The sequence below is a fragment of the Gordionus sp. m RMFG-2023 genome, chromosome 1, assembly GCF_954871325.1.
Source record: "Gordionus sp. m RMFG-2023 chromosome 1, tfGorSpeb1-WG-v2, whole genome shotgun sequence".
NCBI lineage: Eukaryota > Metazoa > Nematomorpha > Gordioida > Chordodea > Parachordodidae > Gordionus > Gordionus sp. m RMFG-2023.
Window position 1 is genome coordinate 16,025,399 of NC_088775.1, and position 20,505 is coordinate 16,045,903.

A 20,505-nucleotide genomic window follows, 5' to 3' on the forward strand; every position below is an offset into this window, starting at 1 on the left:
ATAACAAATATTTATATTTTTTTTTTATCACCATATGAAAAAGGTTGGGAGAGGGGACATTTGTTTTATAATACTCTTCTACTGATCCTATATTAATGTTTTGATGATGAGCTTGCTTGCTGCAAGTCGAGGGGGACAAATATTTAACACGTATAGCTCTGCTTTTGACTCAACAATAACATATAAAATATGAAATTCTTCAACAACACTAGCTCTATTTCCTTGAGTTCTAATAAAATGCTCTCCGCTATTCTCATCTTCTTAATCAAGTCAATGTTATGTTTTTGAAAAGTATTACATAAAATAGTTGTATAATTAAATAATACATTCTAATGAGAAAAAAAATTTGGAATAAGTATTGAATCCAATAATTTTCTTGATTCTGAGGAAATATTTCTTTCAAGCCATTGTGATATTTCAGTAATAGCATTAATAATCAGCTCTTCTAACTCCAAAATAGCTGTTACTGTGGCGGAGACTCGATCTCGTTGGACAAGCTTGCAATTTTTTTCTCCCTGTTGGACAAGAAGTTTCAGAGATAATTATTATTTTATTAGAAATTTAGATAAATATTACGCCACTAAAATTTGAAAATAAAAGGTAAATTAAGCCAAGGAAAACTTGAAATCGAAATTGATTGATAAAATAACTTAGTAGATGAATGTGATAAATAAATGTAATTAAATATATATATATATATGTATATATGAGATAAGAATAAATATTAACAAATATAAATTAATATTAACAATAATATTTTTGAAAAATATAATCCGGCATCTGCATTTTTTGGCTTTGGGGGGGGGGGGGGGGGGATTTGTCCCCCTGCCCCCCCCCCGCTGCGTACGCGCCTGATTTCTATGATGGCTAACTAGTAAATATAAAATTTTAATTCCCAACAGATTACCTCATGAAATATGGCCATCTTTATAAACGTAAAAATTCCAAAATATACTATATTTAATTTTAAATATCTCAAAAAGTAATTAAGCTAAAATCATAATTAAAATTTTATTAAATAGATATAAAATAGCCCTTTTAATTGCTTTTTTCTTTCATATTTTTTTTAAAGATAGACCAGGCTTGTTAATCGATCCTTTTAAAAAGATCGAATCCCGATCACGATCTTTTGAAAAAAAGAGGATCGAAATCGATCGACCTTTTTTTTAAAAGAGGATCGAAATCGATCGACCTTTTTTTTAAAAAAAGGATTGCGATCACGACCTTTTTCTTATTTAAATTTCTGATAGATGCAAAATTAACAATATAAAAAATAAATAAATATGGTATAAATTTATTGAATAATAAAATATAAGTATAACAATTAGAATATATTTATATTAAATTAGCCTTTAATAATATATTATCATTTAAACAACCACGTTTTTCATTAAATGCATGTTTAGCTAAAGATGTGTTATATTCAATAAAAGTTTTTTTTAATTAACATAATTATTCAAAATATTTATTGAATCATCATTAGAATAAAAAAAATTATTAATGGAAAGAGCATTTTGTGACGAGTTTTTCCCAAAAAAGGTAACTTCATTTGAAGGATCTGCATATGGTTGACACTGTATATTTTCCAAATCGGCAATTAACCTTTATTTTAGCAATAAATTTTGTGACAGATATAAAATGCCAATTGAGCTTAAATTTTGGGTGAATTATTTATGCCAATATATTATTGTCATCATATAGTAAAGGAAATCTATAATTTTTATTATATGAATATTGTTATGATCTTCACAAATAATAAAAGTTGTATTTTTAAAAGAATTAATTACTTCTAAATGCCTCTTTAGGTTTGAACTGCTAATCTTTGAAATAGATATTCTGTTTTTACATAAAGAGCATTTTGCATAGATCATTGTATGGTTACTTCCATCCGTTTCACATAAAGTAAAATACTTACGTAAATTATGAAATGGTAAAAGATTTTCATTCTCACTTATATCTGCTGTCACATCAATAGAAGTAGATTCAGGGGTGTACTGGCCATAAGACCAGGTGGGTATTTTGCCCACCAGGCCGCAATAAAATGTCGATTTTTGAGGCCGATCAGAGGAAAATTCAAAAAAGAGGCCGATTAGAAAAAAAAAATTATTTTGTATACATTATTTTCTCTTTTCATTTATTTATTTTTAATGATATCTATATTATTTGAATATCACATTCCTTGAAAATTATGTCGTTTACTATATTTTAATGCATAAAATATCAATAACGTCGCTTGATGCTATAAATCATTACCATCTGCTTTTTTTTGTTTTTTTTTCAATGAATTGAAAAAGTTTCCGTTTGAGTTTGAGTAGAGTGAAAGCTAAGTTTTGATTAATTTATTATATTATATTTTTATACATTGATTTTTGTATAAATTATATAGCCAACATTTATGATTGTATTTCTTGTTCTTAATTCATTGAATAAATAAAACCCAGGTATAATAATTTTAATAAAATAAATTTTTGATCAATTTGATTATCCAATATTTTTTTTAATATTAATTAATTGAATGTTAAAAACACTTTAACAAGAAGCTCAACAAATTTTCAACATATGCATTTAGTAATTAAAATACACGAAATTCAAGAGTTCATATTGGTGTAGTCGAGGCCTACTTCAGAGCATCAAAAAACAAGTCATTTGATAATTGAATTAGTGTTAAAATATTAAATGAAAAAAATCGACAAATTTATAACAATATTCACATAAAAAAGTTTTTAGGCAGATAAAGCTTATCCTACATAAGATCAAATGATACTTAAACACTTAGCCACTTTAAAAGTGAAAATTTGAATCATGGTAATTTCGTGGAAATGATTCCTATTATATCAAAGAATGATTAAATATTCAGAGATCATTTAGAGAAAGCTATTTTAAAGAGCAAAAAAAGCTTAAACTCTCTGACAAATCATAATTTAAGAGAAGAGGTTCACTCATAACCTTGTTGTCAAAAACAACTTTAAAAAAGTTATTGATATTGTTCTTGATCAAATCAATTTAATAAAAAAGGTGTAACAAACGGTTTAATTTGCAAATGGATATTAATCAAGACATTAGCTTTTATGACAAGCAACCATTCACCTACATATAGTGGCAAAATAACAGTGTTAATTAGAATATAAAAAATTTATATTTTCTTTAATTTTTAGTTTATTTAATGACCTTTTTTTTCTATTTGTGAAATATATTTTGTGCGAACTTAAAAAAAAGATATCGTATTTGTATATGTAAAACGTTAAAATAACTTTTCTTAAAGTAACCTTAAAACAAATTGTAAATTGTAACTTTTCTTAAAGTAAACTTAAAACAAATTGTAAATTGTATATATGTAAATAGTATTAAAATAATAATATATATAGTTGTAAAATTTTCAATATCTTCAGTAGTAATAGTAATATAAATAAAAATAAATTAAATAAAAGATTTCGAATCAAATATATTTTTTGGTTTTCTTTACCTGCCTTTCATGAAAATAACAAACAGAAAGACTTTACGCACTTACAAAAGTTACAAACTCTTCTGAAAATGAATTTTTTGATATCTTGAGTGAATGCTTTTAAAATAAATATAATAGGAGAATTATTTGATAGTGCTGCAAATATGCGGGGTGAATTTATTGGGTTGCATGCTCTTATTAGACTAAGGGCTCCAGGTAGTTTTTTATATTTAGTGTTAGAGTCACATATTAAATCTCTGTATATATGATTCATGAGATAATATTGAAGGCAAAAATTTATTTGGATTATTGAACAGACTAGCATCTTCTTTGGTAAATCATATAAAAGGATGGATACTTGGGTAAAACAGAATAATTCATCTGGCTAAAGTAAGTTGAGAAGGCTGCAAAAAATAGGTGACAAGGTGGTGGGCATGTAAAATAGCCCTTAGATAGATATATAGTAGAGAGAGCTTGCTCCCAATAAGGATAAGTGCTTTACAATTTATAATAGATAATAAATCATTTTAGGCAAAAACCTCATAAGAAGCTAAGTCTTTGATCGATAATTTATGTTGATGTCATTATATCTTCAAACTAAAAATTTAAATATTTTATCAGCATGGAAAATAATAGAAGAAGCTAAGTCTTCTGTATCATCGATAACTATTACATCGATTCAAAATAAAACAATAAAAATGGCTTCTAATTTAAATGAAACATTTTAATATTTATAGCTCCTGGTGAGTATCTGAGTACGAAATGCTCTGTAAAAAGATGGAATCGAGAGAAGAGAATATATAGAAACGAAGGCCAAGATGAACGTCCTTAAGAATCGATTGACCTTTATTGGGTTGAAGTATTACGCCCTATAATTGATCAAATTATAAATAGCTTGTCGGAACTGTTTTTTGCGAATAGTAGCTTATTTTGAATGTGCAATATTTGCATCCAAGGCATTTTGATGAAATAAATAGTAAAGGTATTTCTGAAAAGGCCTTGGAAAAACTGGCAGAATTGGCAAATATATTGAGTGTTAAATTACGTAACGAATTGTCATTTGCCAGTGTATTCAAAGATTTAATAGTAGAATTAAATGAAACGGACTATGATATCGAATGTACCAGTGAGAAGTCTGGAATATTACAATATGATAATAACTAAGAGTGTGATAATAAATGTAACAAGTGTTTAATATGTGTGTATGAAATTCTTAAAAGATACAATATGCACACAAGTGCGTCTAATTTATTTTTGGCGTATGAATACATTTTAACTTAGTCATTTACGCAGGTTAATTGCCAGAGAACATTTAGTAAATTAAAAATTATAAAAAATAGGTTGAGAGCTAATATAGGCCAAGAAAATTAGAAGCATTTTTAATGATATCAATTGAACGATTGCTATTAGCGCAGATTGAACTAGAAGATATTCTTGTTTATTTGCCAAAGGTTCAAAATTAATGAGAGATTTAATAACGTAAAAATTATATATTATCTTAATTCTTGTATTTAAATCTCATTTATATCTATTTACAAATGATCGGTGCCTGATTTTATAAGTGTAGCAATTTTATTCTCTGTGTAAAATTGTATAATGCAATAATTTTATATGTGTAATTAATTGATTTTATATATTGAGTATGTATTATTTTATATTTAACACGTGATATATGATTATATTTTATGGTGTAATATCGTTGTAAATCTAATATAAAATATATATGTACAATGAATATTTTTTTAGATATGCAATGAATGATTTTAGATCTGCTTTTTTAAAATAAAATATATGATTATCGTGTCATGCTATTCTATTTTTATTAAAAATGTAAATCTTTGAACTTATTTTCAAAAATAAGAGGTAATAAAAATAATTTAATTAAAGAACCATTTAAAGGAACTCGGCCGGGTAAAAGCCAAACGAAGGCCCGAAAAATGGGGGAGTATGGGGGCAAAGCCCCCATAAAAATGAAGCCACTATTAAAAAAATACCCACGAGGCCATAGCTTCGCCAGTCCGCCCCTGAGTAGATGTATCATCTTCTAATGGAGGACATTATTAAAACCTAGAATTTATATTATAATATTAATAAATAAATATAACTTGTTCTTACAAAAAATTTGGGAAATTGTTGAAATATAAAATTTGGTGGAATGGTGGTTGATAAAATATGATGTAGATAGATATTTTTTTTAAAATAATATTTAAATTTAATTTTCAAAATTTTTATTTTATTTAATGCTTTTTAAGTAAAAAAAAATAATTTTTAAAAGGATCGGGAACGAATATATAAAAAAATGATCTCGATCACTATCCACAATTTAAGGTCAGGATCTAATCCGAGAAAATTCACAAATTTAAGATCGAATCCAGGATCGGCGATCTTTTGATTCGATCCTTTAACAACTCTGAGATAGACATTATACTTCTTAAAATTTGTACAAAATCTAAGACTGGGACAATTACTGGGCCAAGAGCTATTACACTTTAAATATAAGTAGTATGGCTAAAATATTTCATTGATATAATTTATATTAGAATATATATAATAATATTTTAAAATTTAAATAAAACTTAAAATTTAGACATATAAAAACTTAGGTGGGTGGACATTGGATTCTGAGCCAGGCCTAATATGTCTAAAAAAAGATTGGACCTGATTCGGTTTAAATTTTAAATAAAATAAATGTATTTTAAAATTTTTGCCAGAAAAAGTAGGTAATATATTTTTATTTGTTCATAGATTGATTATAAACCTAATGTTATTCAATGTAATTTAAAACTATATTGAAATAAATAATAATTTCTATATTATAAATTAGGGCCGGGGATAAATAAGTTTTATTTTGGGCAAAGTTTTTCTGGACAAATAAAAAAATTGTTTGGGATCGGGCCAAATATATTTTTTTTATAAATCTTTCGGGTCGGGTTAGAAAAATTAGACCCTGATCAGTAATAGACATTGTGTCATATTTAACACATAAATTTAGCTATTTTATTTTAGAAAGAAAATGGTTGTAAAAATATTTATAACTTTTAAAATAAAATTTGACTTTAATTTTCCTTTTTATTGGAATAAATGCATGATATTTTTGTGTCCCGGGAATTCATTTGGCCATTAAAAATCTATTTTAAGTTTCCATTCTTAAATACTAAACGTTGCTGACAAATATATAATGAATCCCCGGGATATTACTTTCCGCATAATTATATAAATCCATAGGTGTAGTATGTGATTTTCATAAGTACTTTGCAGGTTTGCTCTAGCAGCTCTAATATTAGTAATTTCCCCTAAACTATCGCAAGGAGTTTTGCCATGTGAGTTGCAAAAAATGGCATTCTGCCTTGATCTCAAAATTATTATAATGGGGTTATAGAGGTTTATAAAGTTTTTTTTTGCTTTTATTCAATTTTTATGTGGAGTGAAGAGATTATTGAGCTCACTTTTAATAATCATAGTTTACTTTTTATATAATTTTATTATTTATTCCTTTATAATGCTTCCAATTAAGGCGTTTTGCTTTATATTTAAAATAATACAAAAGAATTTGGTAAATGTTATTTTGCGTTATTTAATTCAGATTTTTTAGGATTTTTGTTTTAAGGCTATTATTCACATATATTGCCCACTTTTGAAAAAAAGAAAATACTATATATTTGGTATAATATAGGTGAGCCATACTTTCAAAGTGTATGAACTCTTGGCCCAGTACAGGTCCCAGTCTATAATTTTGTAGAATATTAGATATTATATTTTCTAACTGTAAAAAAAATTTTAAAGAAAAGGAGAGAGAACGATAAATTTTTATTTTATAGCCATTTCCGCTTTTCTATTACCGATTTATGGTAATAAACTTATTTTTAATAAATTAATTTTATTTCATATTAAAGGGCTATTTTAGAGTTAGATTATGTTTTTTGCTTAATTACATTTTAAAATATTAAAAATTAAATATAGTGCACGTTTGAATTTTTGCGTTAAATGGAATTTCAAGATTAAAAAGTGATTACCGAACTTTTTCATCCATATTAATCGAACTAGAATATTAAAATTGAACATCTTATTATACAAGAAGTTTGATAATATATTAAATTTTATTCTTTTAAAATAAATCGAAATTCAATTGATATGAACATTAAATCTCTCAATATCGATAGTAATCATTTAAGACTTACACTAAGGAATTTAAACAAAATCAGCCCCCTCCCACACTTAAAGTAATTAAATTATACTGAAGTTCTCGGTATAGGCTTTTGTATTGTCCAACTCTTTCTTTCTTACATATGGACGTTTAATTGGATTATTGTGCGTACAAGTGCGTGTGGCTTGCCCACAAACGTGTAGAGGGCTCCTCATTTTTTTGTCCAACTTAATTTAATCCTAATTAGCTCATTTTCAAATATTTTATTATTTGTGTTCAAAATTACCATTTTTAAGAATGATTGGTTATAATTGTGAAAACCTGGGGCAGATTTTGGCAGGGTGCATAAGCGATTTTTAAGCATGAATTTATTCTGAATAAAAAAATTTAACTATATATATATAAACACTATAAGTTACCAGTTTCTCTAGGGTCGCGAATGATAATACGAAGATGGTTGACTTATTTTTTGTAAATTATGTAACAGTTTTAAGTGATAAGTCCATCCAAATGGTATATATATAATCAGGGCTGTAGTTGAAGGGGTGGGGGTGCCCTCAACAATTTAAAAATTTAGCATGCCCCTGCCAGTCCAAATAATTTGATGTGTTTTTATAATGATATTTTAGCATATTAATATTATTTTTTATCGTAAAATAAACAATATAAAATATTTTATAGACAAAATAGTAGTATATTAATGTAATTGTACGTTTTTAATTTAAAAACTTACCCTTCCCTATTTTAATTGGCTCATAAAAAGAATATTTAACATTATATCCAACATTATACCCAACGATAATACTCGCGTTGTTTAAATCATCGTTTTGAATTAGCAATATCCAATGCAATAAGAAGTGCTCCAACGTTAATCACTATAAAGCCTTTGACACAATATATAGTTTATATAGCCAGTCCAACCGAAAGTAAATTTTGGATCAGTTAGCTTCTGAATTTGGCATAGAGTTGCTGAAGATTGGAAGCAGTGGCGTAGCTACGGGGGGGGGTTTCGGGTTTGGACCCCCCCCCCCCCCAGAGCAATTAATTTTTTTTTTAGAATATTCGATTAAAAGACTCAAAAGTGACTTTATATCAAATAAATACCATGAATATTTATATTTTTCTGGTTTTGATGTTTGTGGAAGGATATTATTACTTTTAATTTTAAATATATATATATAAATTATTCTGTATATTATTTTAAAGTCATTGATAATAATCTATTAATTTTAATAATATATTATTGATGCATTTTTAAAAAAATATTTATTATAAATTATCCAAGATATGGTTCGAAAATAATAATATGAAATAAAAAAGTGCATAATCTACCCACCCCCCCCCCACCCCCCCCCCCCCCCCCCCCCCTCAGAGCAATTTTTTTAAATTATTCGTTCAAAAGATTCAAAAGTGACTTTATATCAAATAAATACCATGAATATTTATATTTTTCTGGTTTTGATGTTTGTGGAAGGATATTATTACTTTTATATATATAAAAATTATTCTGTATATTATTTTAAAGTCATTGATAATAATCTAATAAATTATAATAATATATTATTTATGCATATTTAAAAAAATATTTATTATAATTTATCGAAGATATGGTTCGAAAATAATAATATGAAATAAAATAGTGCATAATCTACTTTCTCATGCTTTTGAGGTTAAAAAATATTTAATCCAGTGTACTAATTAATATCTTATGCATTATAGGCTCTATTGAAAATAAATGATGTAAATACACCAGGTCAAAATAACATTTAATATAAAAAATATTAAAAATTAATAGCTAACTATTTTTATTTTAGAATTTAAAATTAAACACCTAGTCATAGTTTTAACTAAATTAAAATTGCCAGTACAAACCACTTTGGGTAATTTATTATTTTAAATAATTTTGGCTAACCAAAATATTTTGACATTTATAAGATATACCCAAACGTAGGAGGGAAGAAAATGATCTTGATACACTCATTTATATACCCAAAGACCATATAAAATCACTACCTAGTACAAGTAATATAATCTATTAAGATTTAAATATTTTTTATTATAGATTTAGATATATCAAGTATTACATTTAATAAAAATGATGATAGTCAACAAAATGAACACACCAAATCACTAATTAATATAGAAAATCAAAATTTTAATGATGAACTTGATATCATAAGCAACAATTTACCACCCACGTCAGGTATTTTATAATGACATATTTAAATGAATCACTAATTAATATAGAAAATCAAAATTTTAATGATGAACTTGATACCATAAGCAACAATTTACCACCCACATCAGGTATTTTATAATGACCTTATTTAAATGAATCACCAATTAATATAGAAAATCAGAATTTTAATGATGAACTTGATACCATAAGCAACAATTTACCACTCACCTCAGGTATTTTATGAACTTATATGACCTTATTTAAATGTATTCATTTAAATTTTAGAAATACCTAGATACTCTATAAAAAATTATGATAAAAATAAGCTAAATACACTTGATCACTTCAAATCTCTACCTAGTAAAAGTAATGTTAACTATTACCTTTAAATATTTATATCATAATTTTAGGTATATCAAGTATCACATTGAAGAAGAATGATAGTAGTCAACAAAATATTATAGGCTGTATCAATTTAGAATTTAAAGGTTATCTAATATGTTGTTTTATTTTAATTTATTTTTATAGGAATATCTCAATTAATATTCACACCAAGGGGTAAAAAAAATAGTGATAACAAACAAAAAAATACACTAAGTCACAACAAATCACTATCTAATAAATGTAATGTAATCAATTACTTATTAATATTTACATTAAAATTTTAGATATATAAAAAATCTAGGGAGAATTTAAATGGAAATGAAGTTCCACTCATGTCAGGTATTAGTCTTATTTAAATTATATTTATTTAAAATCTTAGCAATTCCCACATACTCCAGAAAACTAAAGGATAATAGACAACCAATTATACTAGATCATTTAGAACCATCACCTACTACAAGTGATATAGTCTATTACTTTATACTTATAATAATCAAAAGTTGGTTCCAAAGCTAACATGTCATCTATGATTATTAGCCTAGGTTTCTCAATATTAATTTTAAACATCTATCATATATTGGTAAAAAAATATTGCCAACACAATTTTGATTTTTTCACTTTGAAGGATATCGACTTAAATTTACAGTTTAAAAAAAACATTTATTTTTAATCTATAGTTTTAATGTGTTTACTAATTATAAAATATATCATTTATAATTAAGGCAATATAATATTTATAATTAAAGCAATTTATATGTGTAATACTAATATTTATAATTAAGGCAATATAATATTTATAATTAAAGCAATATAATATTTATAATTAAAGCAATATAATATTTATAATTAAAGCAATATAATATTTATAATTAAATCAATATAATATTTATATTTTAAATAATCGCTTTTTATTTGTAAATAACTTCTAAAAGTATAATAAAATGAAACGTATATCAATAAAATTGTGTCAATGTGTTATTTTAATTAAAATTAGTGGCTCAATTTTAGCCGATATGGCTAACTCAATATATTAGCCAGAAAATTTTGCTCATGGAGATACAAGTTTTATATTATTCGAGAAATCTCTAGGCTTGAACAATATTTTTTGGCAAAAATATTGAGTTAGCTGTTTATAAAAATCAGCTCAAGTCGAGCCGTTTAACAACACTAATTAAAATAATTAATAATTCTAGGACTTTTATATTATAAGAAAAACCAATATGATTTTTAAGATAAATCCGGCAGAAGGCCGGGCAAAAGGGCCGAAGGCCCGTAAAAGGGGGTCTGGGGGGCGAAGCCCCCAGGCTTTTATATATGGACCCCCTCTAAGGAAAATTCCTAGCTACGCCACTGATTGGAAGGGTACTTGATGTACGATGGATGTCTAGCATCGTACTGTTAAGGCAATTTAGAATAAGTATAAAGCCCTGTATATGCATTTCAAAAATTTAGCAAATTCTAGCAACAGCGCAAAATTTAACGGGCTGTCCACCCGATTAGAAAGTGATGAATTTTTATCAAATCTCGCCTTGATGTACGATATTCTATTCTCCAATCTGTCATTAAGGCTTCAGACAAGAACAATCAGTTTGCAAATCAATAAAGAGAACGATTCATGTTCTAAAATCATTCAGAGATATGCCTGGTATGTTCTAAAATCATTCAGAGATATGCCTGGTATGTTCTAAATCTTTTATAATTTCTAAATGAATGTTGATTTATTATTTCTAAAAAGGAACATGTTAAAAAGGCTCGAGAAACTAGAGAAATAAATAAATTTAGATTAGTAATATTGAAGGAAAACAAAAGGCACTCTGGTATCAAGGAAAATCAATTATATGTAAAATTGGTTTATGAGGGCCTATTCCGATTATAATCTACTAATCAAAAATACTATATTGAATTATAGTTTTATCTTATTAGCAATATCTTATTTGATATGGAACATTTCGAAAATGATAACTGGCTAGCAGACCCTCACACTCGTTATGGGGAAGAAAAAATTAAATGATTTCGGACTGTATCTTAATGTGAAACTTGCAGGGATGAGGGAATGTATTTACGAAAACAATAAAAACAAATTCCCCCGTGATTTGAAAGTGTTTAAAAATTGTATTAATACAATTTCGTGTATATACTTCTGAATGTGAGCGCTGGCTTTCACCTTATGAATGCCATTATGACGGATTTGCATGCAAGTCTTCTATAAAAAGATTTCCAGTTTAATGATAAGCGTTCACGGGCCTCTTCTGAGTCAGTGGAACTATTCGCCATGTATTTAAAAGGTAAATGGATGAACTTGATACATTTAAGATATTTGACATCAATGTATCTTCATTCATTTACTTAGTTAACTTATTTATATAATTTTATTTTTAAAATATCTGAAAATATAGAAGCGCTATAGGACGTCGCGAAAGGGTAAAGGGAGCACTGGTGTTTTTCATAATCTTAAATTTTAATTTTTTAAAAAATTTTACATTAATAAAAAAAAAACTAAAAATTTTTTTTCTTAAATATCTATTTCTATCGTAAATATATATGCAAAAACTAAAACTACGTTTAAATATTTTGGAAAATTGACTTCATCTATTTTTTTTATAGCACTTCTATATTTCTTAGCACCATAATTTTTCATCCCGACCCCCCCCCCCCCCCCCCCCCCCCTAGTTATATTTACCTAAATAAATATATAATTAACGAAGAAAATAAATTTTTAGTCCAAAATAATGCATTTCCTTCAATCAGACTATATTATAAGTCTAAATAATAAAGGTGGTTAATTTTATTTTTAAAAATTGAAAATTGGCTATAATCGTTTATATGTTTTATAATATTAGTGATTATTTTTCTAAGTATTTACTGATTTATGTATTTAGAATCAGCAAAGCTTATGGCGGGTATCTGAATCATTTGCATAACCAAGAGTAGCTTAAGTCGGAAATTCACCAATCTCTTTACCAAATTAGTTAGTTTTCGTAAATATTATTAAAGCTAAAAAATCTCCAACATTCCCCTTTCACCAAAAAATGAATATCAACATTATTACTTAATAATATAAACAAAATTTAAAAAAATAATAACTATTAGTTTAGGAATTTTTAAAAATATGACTATAGAAATTCTTTGAGGAAGAAGCAAAATTATATTATTTAAAAATGTAAACCGACAAAAGTTTCAAAGAAGGCAATTTTCTTTAAGATTGATGTCGAAAATAACAACTTCGAAAATCCTGGATACACACGTGGTCTCAGCTCTGGGACTTTTATTTTTTTTTGCTCAAACAATAAAATTTTCTTACTTTTTACGTCAATCAATAAAGTATTATTAGAAGCGGGTGGTGTATTTATGCCCTTCCCCTCTTCTCCGCCCTAATTTATAAATTCTAAGTTTCGTTTTAATCATTTTTATTTTATATATTGTCAAACGATATTTCCTGCAAATGAATAAACCATTATTAGTTGGAATAGATGATTAAGTGGCAACCGTTTTTGAAATCCGGAGTTTTAGAACCAAATAAAAATATCAAAGAAATATATAAGGGATAATTAAGCACATTTAATAAACGCCGGAGTACTGGTCATCTTTTGTTTTTAAATCATAGGCATTGCCAAAATTTCCAAGGATTCAAAGGGAGTTTATCACCACCCTCCCTCATATCTACCCTATTTATATGTAAGTAATTACCCTCAATGGCATCTTAATGTTTGCCAAATTTTTATAAAAGGTTGATAAATATTTTTTAAAGATATTTAATTTCTTTCATCGTTTTTTTAGATAAATATAATTGGAAACATCTAATACCTCCAGGGCCGTAGCCAGGAATTTTCAGCTAGGGGGCAGCTGTTTACTTGAGGGAGCCACTATTTTTTTAAAATAAAACAAATAATTTAGCATTCATAGAATTTTTTTGCTATTTTTATTAAAAATTTATTAATGTAATATGAATACAAAATTATACTATAATATGAATATACAAAATAATACTATAATAAAATTCGACGATTTTTATTTTTAAATTTTAACATAAATGAATTAAAGGATAAATTTTGTGTTATTTTTCTTTCATAAGCCATCAATACTAAATTTTGCTTACGTTCATCTTTCATCGACTCTCTAGTGCTCGATAGAACTCTCTTTATTGTAGAGAAAGAAGCCACACAAGAAGCCGTTGGTATTCTAATGATGATACTGCTGAGTAGCATTTATGCAATTCTTTAAATGCATGATGATATTTTTTTTATACATAATATTTAGGATATTTTCAAAATTATGTGTTTCTTTAACTTCTGCAGTTAATAATCCTTTAGTTATTTTCATTTCATGATGTAACGTTTCCGTATTTAAGTTTAATAATGATTCTAATCGGGCCATTTTATGTGATATAAAATAATCAGGGTCAATAGGGACAATGTATTAAAACTAGAAGATTATAGTAATCTATAAATCTATCTAAAAAACGACCAACACAAAGTAATCAATAATGTCATAATAATTTCTTTTTAAAGAACTCCAATTGGAGTCTTTTTCACAATCAAATTGTAATTTGGTCTCGACTAAAAAATCTTGAAAATTTAAAGGCGTTTTACGTACCCTTGCTGATTTGTGGGGAGTAAGATTAAATTTTGCTAAAAGTTTTTCAGCATTAATTATAATCAAATCAAAAGAATTATCGCTTCTTTTATTTTTTAATATATTGATAGTGGAATCAATACAATTTTTAGCATCCATTAGATTACCTACTGACTGTAGATTAGATATTACTTCGTTTTGAATTTGGGGTGATGTATTTTGGGAATTTTTAGGTATAAATTTCATAATTTAATTTAATTCAGGATCTTTTTGGATGGTGTGTGAAAACATTGCTATAAATAGTCCAGAAAAATAAATTATGTTTTCATCTGTTGCAGCATCCGTAATTTTTGTTGAACCAATCCCAAGAAAAGGTAGCTCCTGTATGCTAAGAAACAGCATCAAATCAAATATTGATTTAAGATAGTAAAGATTATATTATCACTTTTATTTTTAAAAAAACTTGAATGCACAGTTATAAAAATAAAACAAAACAATGATGAAAATACTATTTAAAAGAATATTAAAATTATAATTGACATACTTGTTGTGTGTGATGTCCTAATTGATCGCTATCTATTAACTAAAAGATTGATTTTTTTTTATTCTTTATATTATATTAACTTTAACCTCGCGGACTCGTTTTATAAAATTAACTCAATAATTCGATATAAATTACTTGATAGATTTTGTAAAGTATATAAGCGTAGAAATTTATTGTACTTAAGAGTTAAATATTTTTAAAATAAATTTATTAAATAAAAGTTTTATTATCACTTTCTATATTTTGTTCTTCTCCCTGCCAACCTTAACATATATCTATATTCTATATAAAAATATATAATTAAAAGAGGAGAAATTAAAAAAATAATTTAAAATAATATATTTAGGTATGGTCGGCGGGGCTTAATGACCCATGAATGGATATGTTGTTGGATCGACAAATTTTCATTAATATTCTTTGTCGAAGGTAAAAGCCTTCATTTGGATTACCTGTGATTAAACGTAACCTTATTACTGTTAATTTGTTGCTTACCAAAATTGTTATTATTTCAGTATTTTCTTCATAATTCTGAAATATTCACCGCTGTTTTAAATAACTGGTTATATTATAATAATAAAATTATCAGGTGCATACGCAGGAATTTGGTCTGGGGGAAGGATAAAAAATTTTTTTAAGAAATATTATTGTTTTTTAAAAATATCAAGCATAAATTTATTAGGACTAATAACTATTTCTAATACACAATTTAAATTAATGTGAATTATAAAAAAATTATATGTAAAGAATCACTTAAATGACCCAAAATAGAAATTTGAATTTTTGAGCCTTTACACAAAAAGTTTCTTAGGAATAATCGCATTTTGTATGTTATTCATTTACAATGTAAAATCCAATCTTCGTTGTGATTGAGCTAATTTTTCAATTATCTCATCCTTTCTTGTCGTCAAATGCCTATGAATATTCAAAAGATCCAAACCTTTCAATCTACTTTCAGATGTTGTACTTCTTGGTATGTTTTTCAGAGACCTGCAGGCCCGGCCCCCGGGCCGGACAGTATTTTAATTTTTTTAAATATACCCGGGCCGGACAATATTTTAATTTTTTTAAATATACCCGGGCCGGGCCCAAAATTTTAAAAAAAACACCCAAGCCGGGCCTAAATTATTTTAAAAAACACCCAATCCGGACTGTATTTTTTAAAACAGCCTATATTTGAAATCGTTATTATTAGCTATAAAAATCAAAAATAAATATAATTTATTTTTAAAAAATCCGGGTCGGGCCTAAAAAATTTTTAAAAAAAGCCGAGTCGGGCCTAAATATTTTTTTTAAAAAGCCCGGACGGGCCTGAAATTTTTTTAAAAAAAACCTAGGCCGGGCCGTAAAAAATCTTTAAAAAAAATCCGGGCCGTGCCCTGGAAATGGTACTTCTCCAGGCCTCTGTTATTCTTCTTAAAAAAGAGAATGTTCTCTCATTAGTTTACTAATGGGAAGAGTTTATAAACCATTTTAATACATTGGGAATTTAATCTAAAATGTGTTTGAAATGATGCAAAGCATCCATAACATTTTTTAGGACTATATTAACCATAGTTAATCTTATAAACATAGTTATTCAGCTAGTAAGGCATCATAAGCTACTTTAACATATACATAATAAAAATCTAACAAATATTTTTTTTTCTATCACCATCTGAAAGGTTAGGAAGGCTTTTATGGAAGTTATTTGCAGATTAGTAAGTGCTGCATGATGAATTAAAAATTCATTTATTTGAGTTATAAATGTATCTGATTTAAGATATCTCTTCTACTGATCCTATATTAATGTTTTAACGATGAGCGTGCCTTGCTACAAGTCGAGGGAGACAAATATTAAACACGTATAGCTCTGCTTTTGACTCAACAATAAAATATAAAATATGAAATTCTTCATCAACATTAGCCCTATTTTCCTTGAGTTCTGATAAAATGCTCTCCGCTATTCTCATTTTCTTAATCAAGTCAATGTCATGTTTTTGAAAAGTAATACTTAAAATAGTTGTATAATTAAATAATACATTCTAATGAGAAATAAAATTTGGAATAAGCATTGTATCCAATAATTTTCTTGCTTCTGAGGAAATATTTCTTTCAGGCCATTGTGATATTTCAGTAATAGCAAATAATTGGCTCTTCTAACTCCTTAAAAGCTGTTACTGCTTGATGGCAGAGATTCTATCTCGTTGGACTTGCAATTTCTTTTTCCCTGTTGGACAAGAAGTTTCAGAAATAATTATTATTTGACTAGAAATTTGAAAATGGTAGATAAATATTACGCCACTAAAAATTTGAAAATAATAAGTAAATATTACGCCGGAAAACTTGAAATCGAAATTAATTGATAAAATAACTTAGTAGATAAATGTGATAATAAATGTAATTAAATAGAAATTTAATATGAGATACGAATAAATATTAACAAATATAAATTAATATAAACAATAATATTTTTGAAAAATATTTCCGGCATCTGCATTTTTTGGCTTGGGGGGGGGGGGGTTTGCCTTCCCCCCGCTGCGTACAATGAAAATTATGATTAAACCATAATAAATAAAATAGTTATCATTGAAATAAGTACAATTTAAACGTGATTAAGCGCCTAATTAATGTCATATTCTAACACATATGAAAATGATAAAATATGAATGAATGATGATTTATTATGGATAAAAATAAAACAGGATAGAAAGAAATTTACAAACTAGACATGTTTTTTCAATAAATATTTTAAATTTATTTTAAAAATATAAAAATAATACAATTTTTTTTTAAATTTGGAGGCCGGAAAAATTGATGAAAGATTTTTTCTGGAGGCCAGGTTTGATGGCCAATAATTTTTTAGAGGGTTCTGCCCCCCCATGGCTACGGCCCTGAATACCTCTCTAGATTTCATTACTCAAATGACACAGTTGATTAATCTATAAATAGAAGAATATTTTTTTTACAGAATTAATGTTATTTATATTAATATTTAAAATAATATAATAAATTGATTGATTTCATTATTTCATAAGTACAAAATATTTTTAACAATTTTAAAATAGCATAATTAAGTTTCATAGTTTACAGTATAGATAATTAAAAGTTGTTTTTGTTTTTCGGGTAATTTTATTGCGTATTCAATTTCCAAATCCTTTTCTGCATATTTTAATGAAAAAGGTATATTTTTCACCCCATATTTTTTACATATTTCTATCATTAGAAATCTGCCACGTGGACCTTACCAATTTAAATGCTGATATTTGCATCGATGTAGATTTTCTATTGTGTAAGGACGTGATAAATTTTTTCATTAAATGAGAAGGCGAGTTAAGGAAAGCCTTCGATACAAATACTAATTTTAGATGGTCCAATAACCTCTAAAAATTAATATTTATTAAATAATATATTCATAAAAAATTTACTAGTATAATTTTTTATATCCGTAATACATATATCGACTAACTCCTTAAGCATCTATTTTTTCGCTCCATATAAGATTTCTGATATTGTGTCAATGTCAATAAAATGAAGTTTACTAATTTTATTTTTATAAATATACCTTTATCGATATTATTTTATATATATATAAGATTACTTCAAAATTTTTTCAAACGCGTTTTTCTTTAAATCTTCCCTTTACGTATTTATCTGTTATCTTTACGTTGCCTTGAAACATGGTACAAATGTTTTACCTTTAAATGACAGAATAAATTTATGAGCATTGAATTCCTTCAACCTTTAGAGTTGTCAATAATGGATATAATTTGTTTTATATTAAGGAAAAAAATTATATAATAAAACCTCTAATCTAGCATCAGATGTATATGCGTTTTACATGGTCCGAATGATAACGGTTCATGGTTTAAGTTCGATTTATAAAAAACATTAATGTCGGTTTGGTTTGAAACTCTAAAAACCTGGTTGAATTCTTCTATATACAAACTTCCTTAAGAATTTTGTATAGAGAAGCACATTTTTTTTATTTCATCATTAAAACAAATGACATGAAATGTTTATTTTATTATTAAATGCACATTATAACAATAAATATAGTTTTTTAAAAGAGTAGATATCCTACCATATAATTCCGGTCTCTACTATACTTTAACAACATAAGTCTCATTAATTAGTTATTGGTTAATTTAGATAATTATTAATAATTTCCTAAACCCTTGAAACAATTGCAATAAACTTATTAATATCCATAAACCAGCATTCTTTTAGTCTAAATTATTGTGAACCCCAAAATTTAAAAAACGGACTCAAATTCAAGGTAATAACTTTTTTAATCATATTGGGATACTCATAATCACATCTAATTCTTAAATTTCAAGTTTAAAACTTGATAAAGTGTTATATTTCTGATCATGACATGATGACGAGAATGATGATTATGATATAGTATTTTCATTCCGATTTATTTTGACCTAATATGGATTATGATATGGTATTGATTTCATTCAGCTGAATGATTCAAATTCCGATTTATTTTGACATAATATGGATTATATTGTATGATATTGATACTAATATACATCGAATTGTACCAATTTTTATTGTTGCTTTCTATGAGTTATCTGTCATATATATCTTCAACAAGGGTAGGAAGCTAGTTTTATTTTAAAAAACGTGCAAATATATTCTAAAGACTAATTAAAATTCAGATCCAATATATTATTAAGCTTAGTACCTTCAAGTTACTTGTGTTGACCTTGTCTCTTTCGAACAAGAGTGAATATAAATTCCCCATCCCATCTCAAAGAATTTATATTTAAATTAAATACTGATTTTCGATTTTAATAATATTTCCCATTATATTTTGTATAAGGAGAATAGTCCTGACTTTTAGTACGGAAATTAAAGGCGATATCATGTGAAATCAAGTAATATTTAAATACATGCCTACTAAATTTGAATTATAAATCTAAACCAACTGGTGTAAAATATTTAAAATGTCTATGCAATGGACATAGATGTAGGGGAGAGCCAGACGCAGATAATATTAACTACATCACAATAAAAGATGATGATAGATAATATTGATAATAAAAATATCAATTTTCCTTTTCCTCAGATGCTAGTGGTTATTGTTGGATTATGCAAATTTAGTTATAAGATATTTATGGAACAAAATTAATTTAAATGATGGATTTTTATTTTATGTGATTATTTCTTCGAAAAATTATTATTTTAATATGCAAATACTTATAATGTTTAATGGCTATAAAAAAATATATAAATAGCTAAGAAAAATAATT

General features: G+C 26.3%; 1 protein-coding gene across 1 annotated transcript; it reads left to right on the plus strand.

Annotated features, from left to right (window-relative positions):
* Positions 1 to 7,728: 7,728 nt before the first annotated feature.
* On the plus strand, positions 7,729 to 10,781 carry LOC135922041 (dr1-associated corepressor homolog). Its single transcript, XM_065456453.1, has 12 exons — positions 7,729 to 7,734; positions 9,306 to 9,339; positions 9,401 to 9,466; positions 9,522 to 9,608; positions 9,649 to 9,789; positions 9,834 to 9,893; positions 9,939 to 9,998; positions 10,051 to 10,131; positions 10,176 to 10,253; positions 10,294 to 10,389; positions 10,434 to 10,488; positions 10,529 to 10,781. The coding sequence occupies exons 1-11, from the start codon at positions 7,729 to 7,731 to the stop codon at positions 10,439 to 10,441; spliced, it is 717 nt and encodes a 238-aa protein (XP_065312525.1). The 3' UTR covers positions 10,442 to 10,488; positions 10,529 to 10,781.
* Positions 10,782 to 20,505: the final 9,724 nt, after the last annotated feature.

What these genes read in the sequence shown, in the direction of transcription:
- LOC135922041 (XM_065456453.1), top strand. An exon ending in CAATTTACCACCCACGTCAG is followed by an intron (nt 9,790 to 9,833) that starts GTATTTTATAAT and finishes TAATTAATATAG; the next exon opens with AAAATCAAAATTTTAATGAT. An exon ending in TATCAATTTAGAATTTAAAG is followed by an intron (nt 10,254 to 10,293) that starts GTTATCTAATAT and finishes TTATTTTTATAG; the next exon opens with GAATATCTCAATTAATATTC.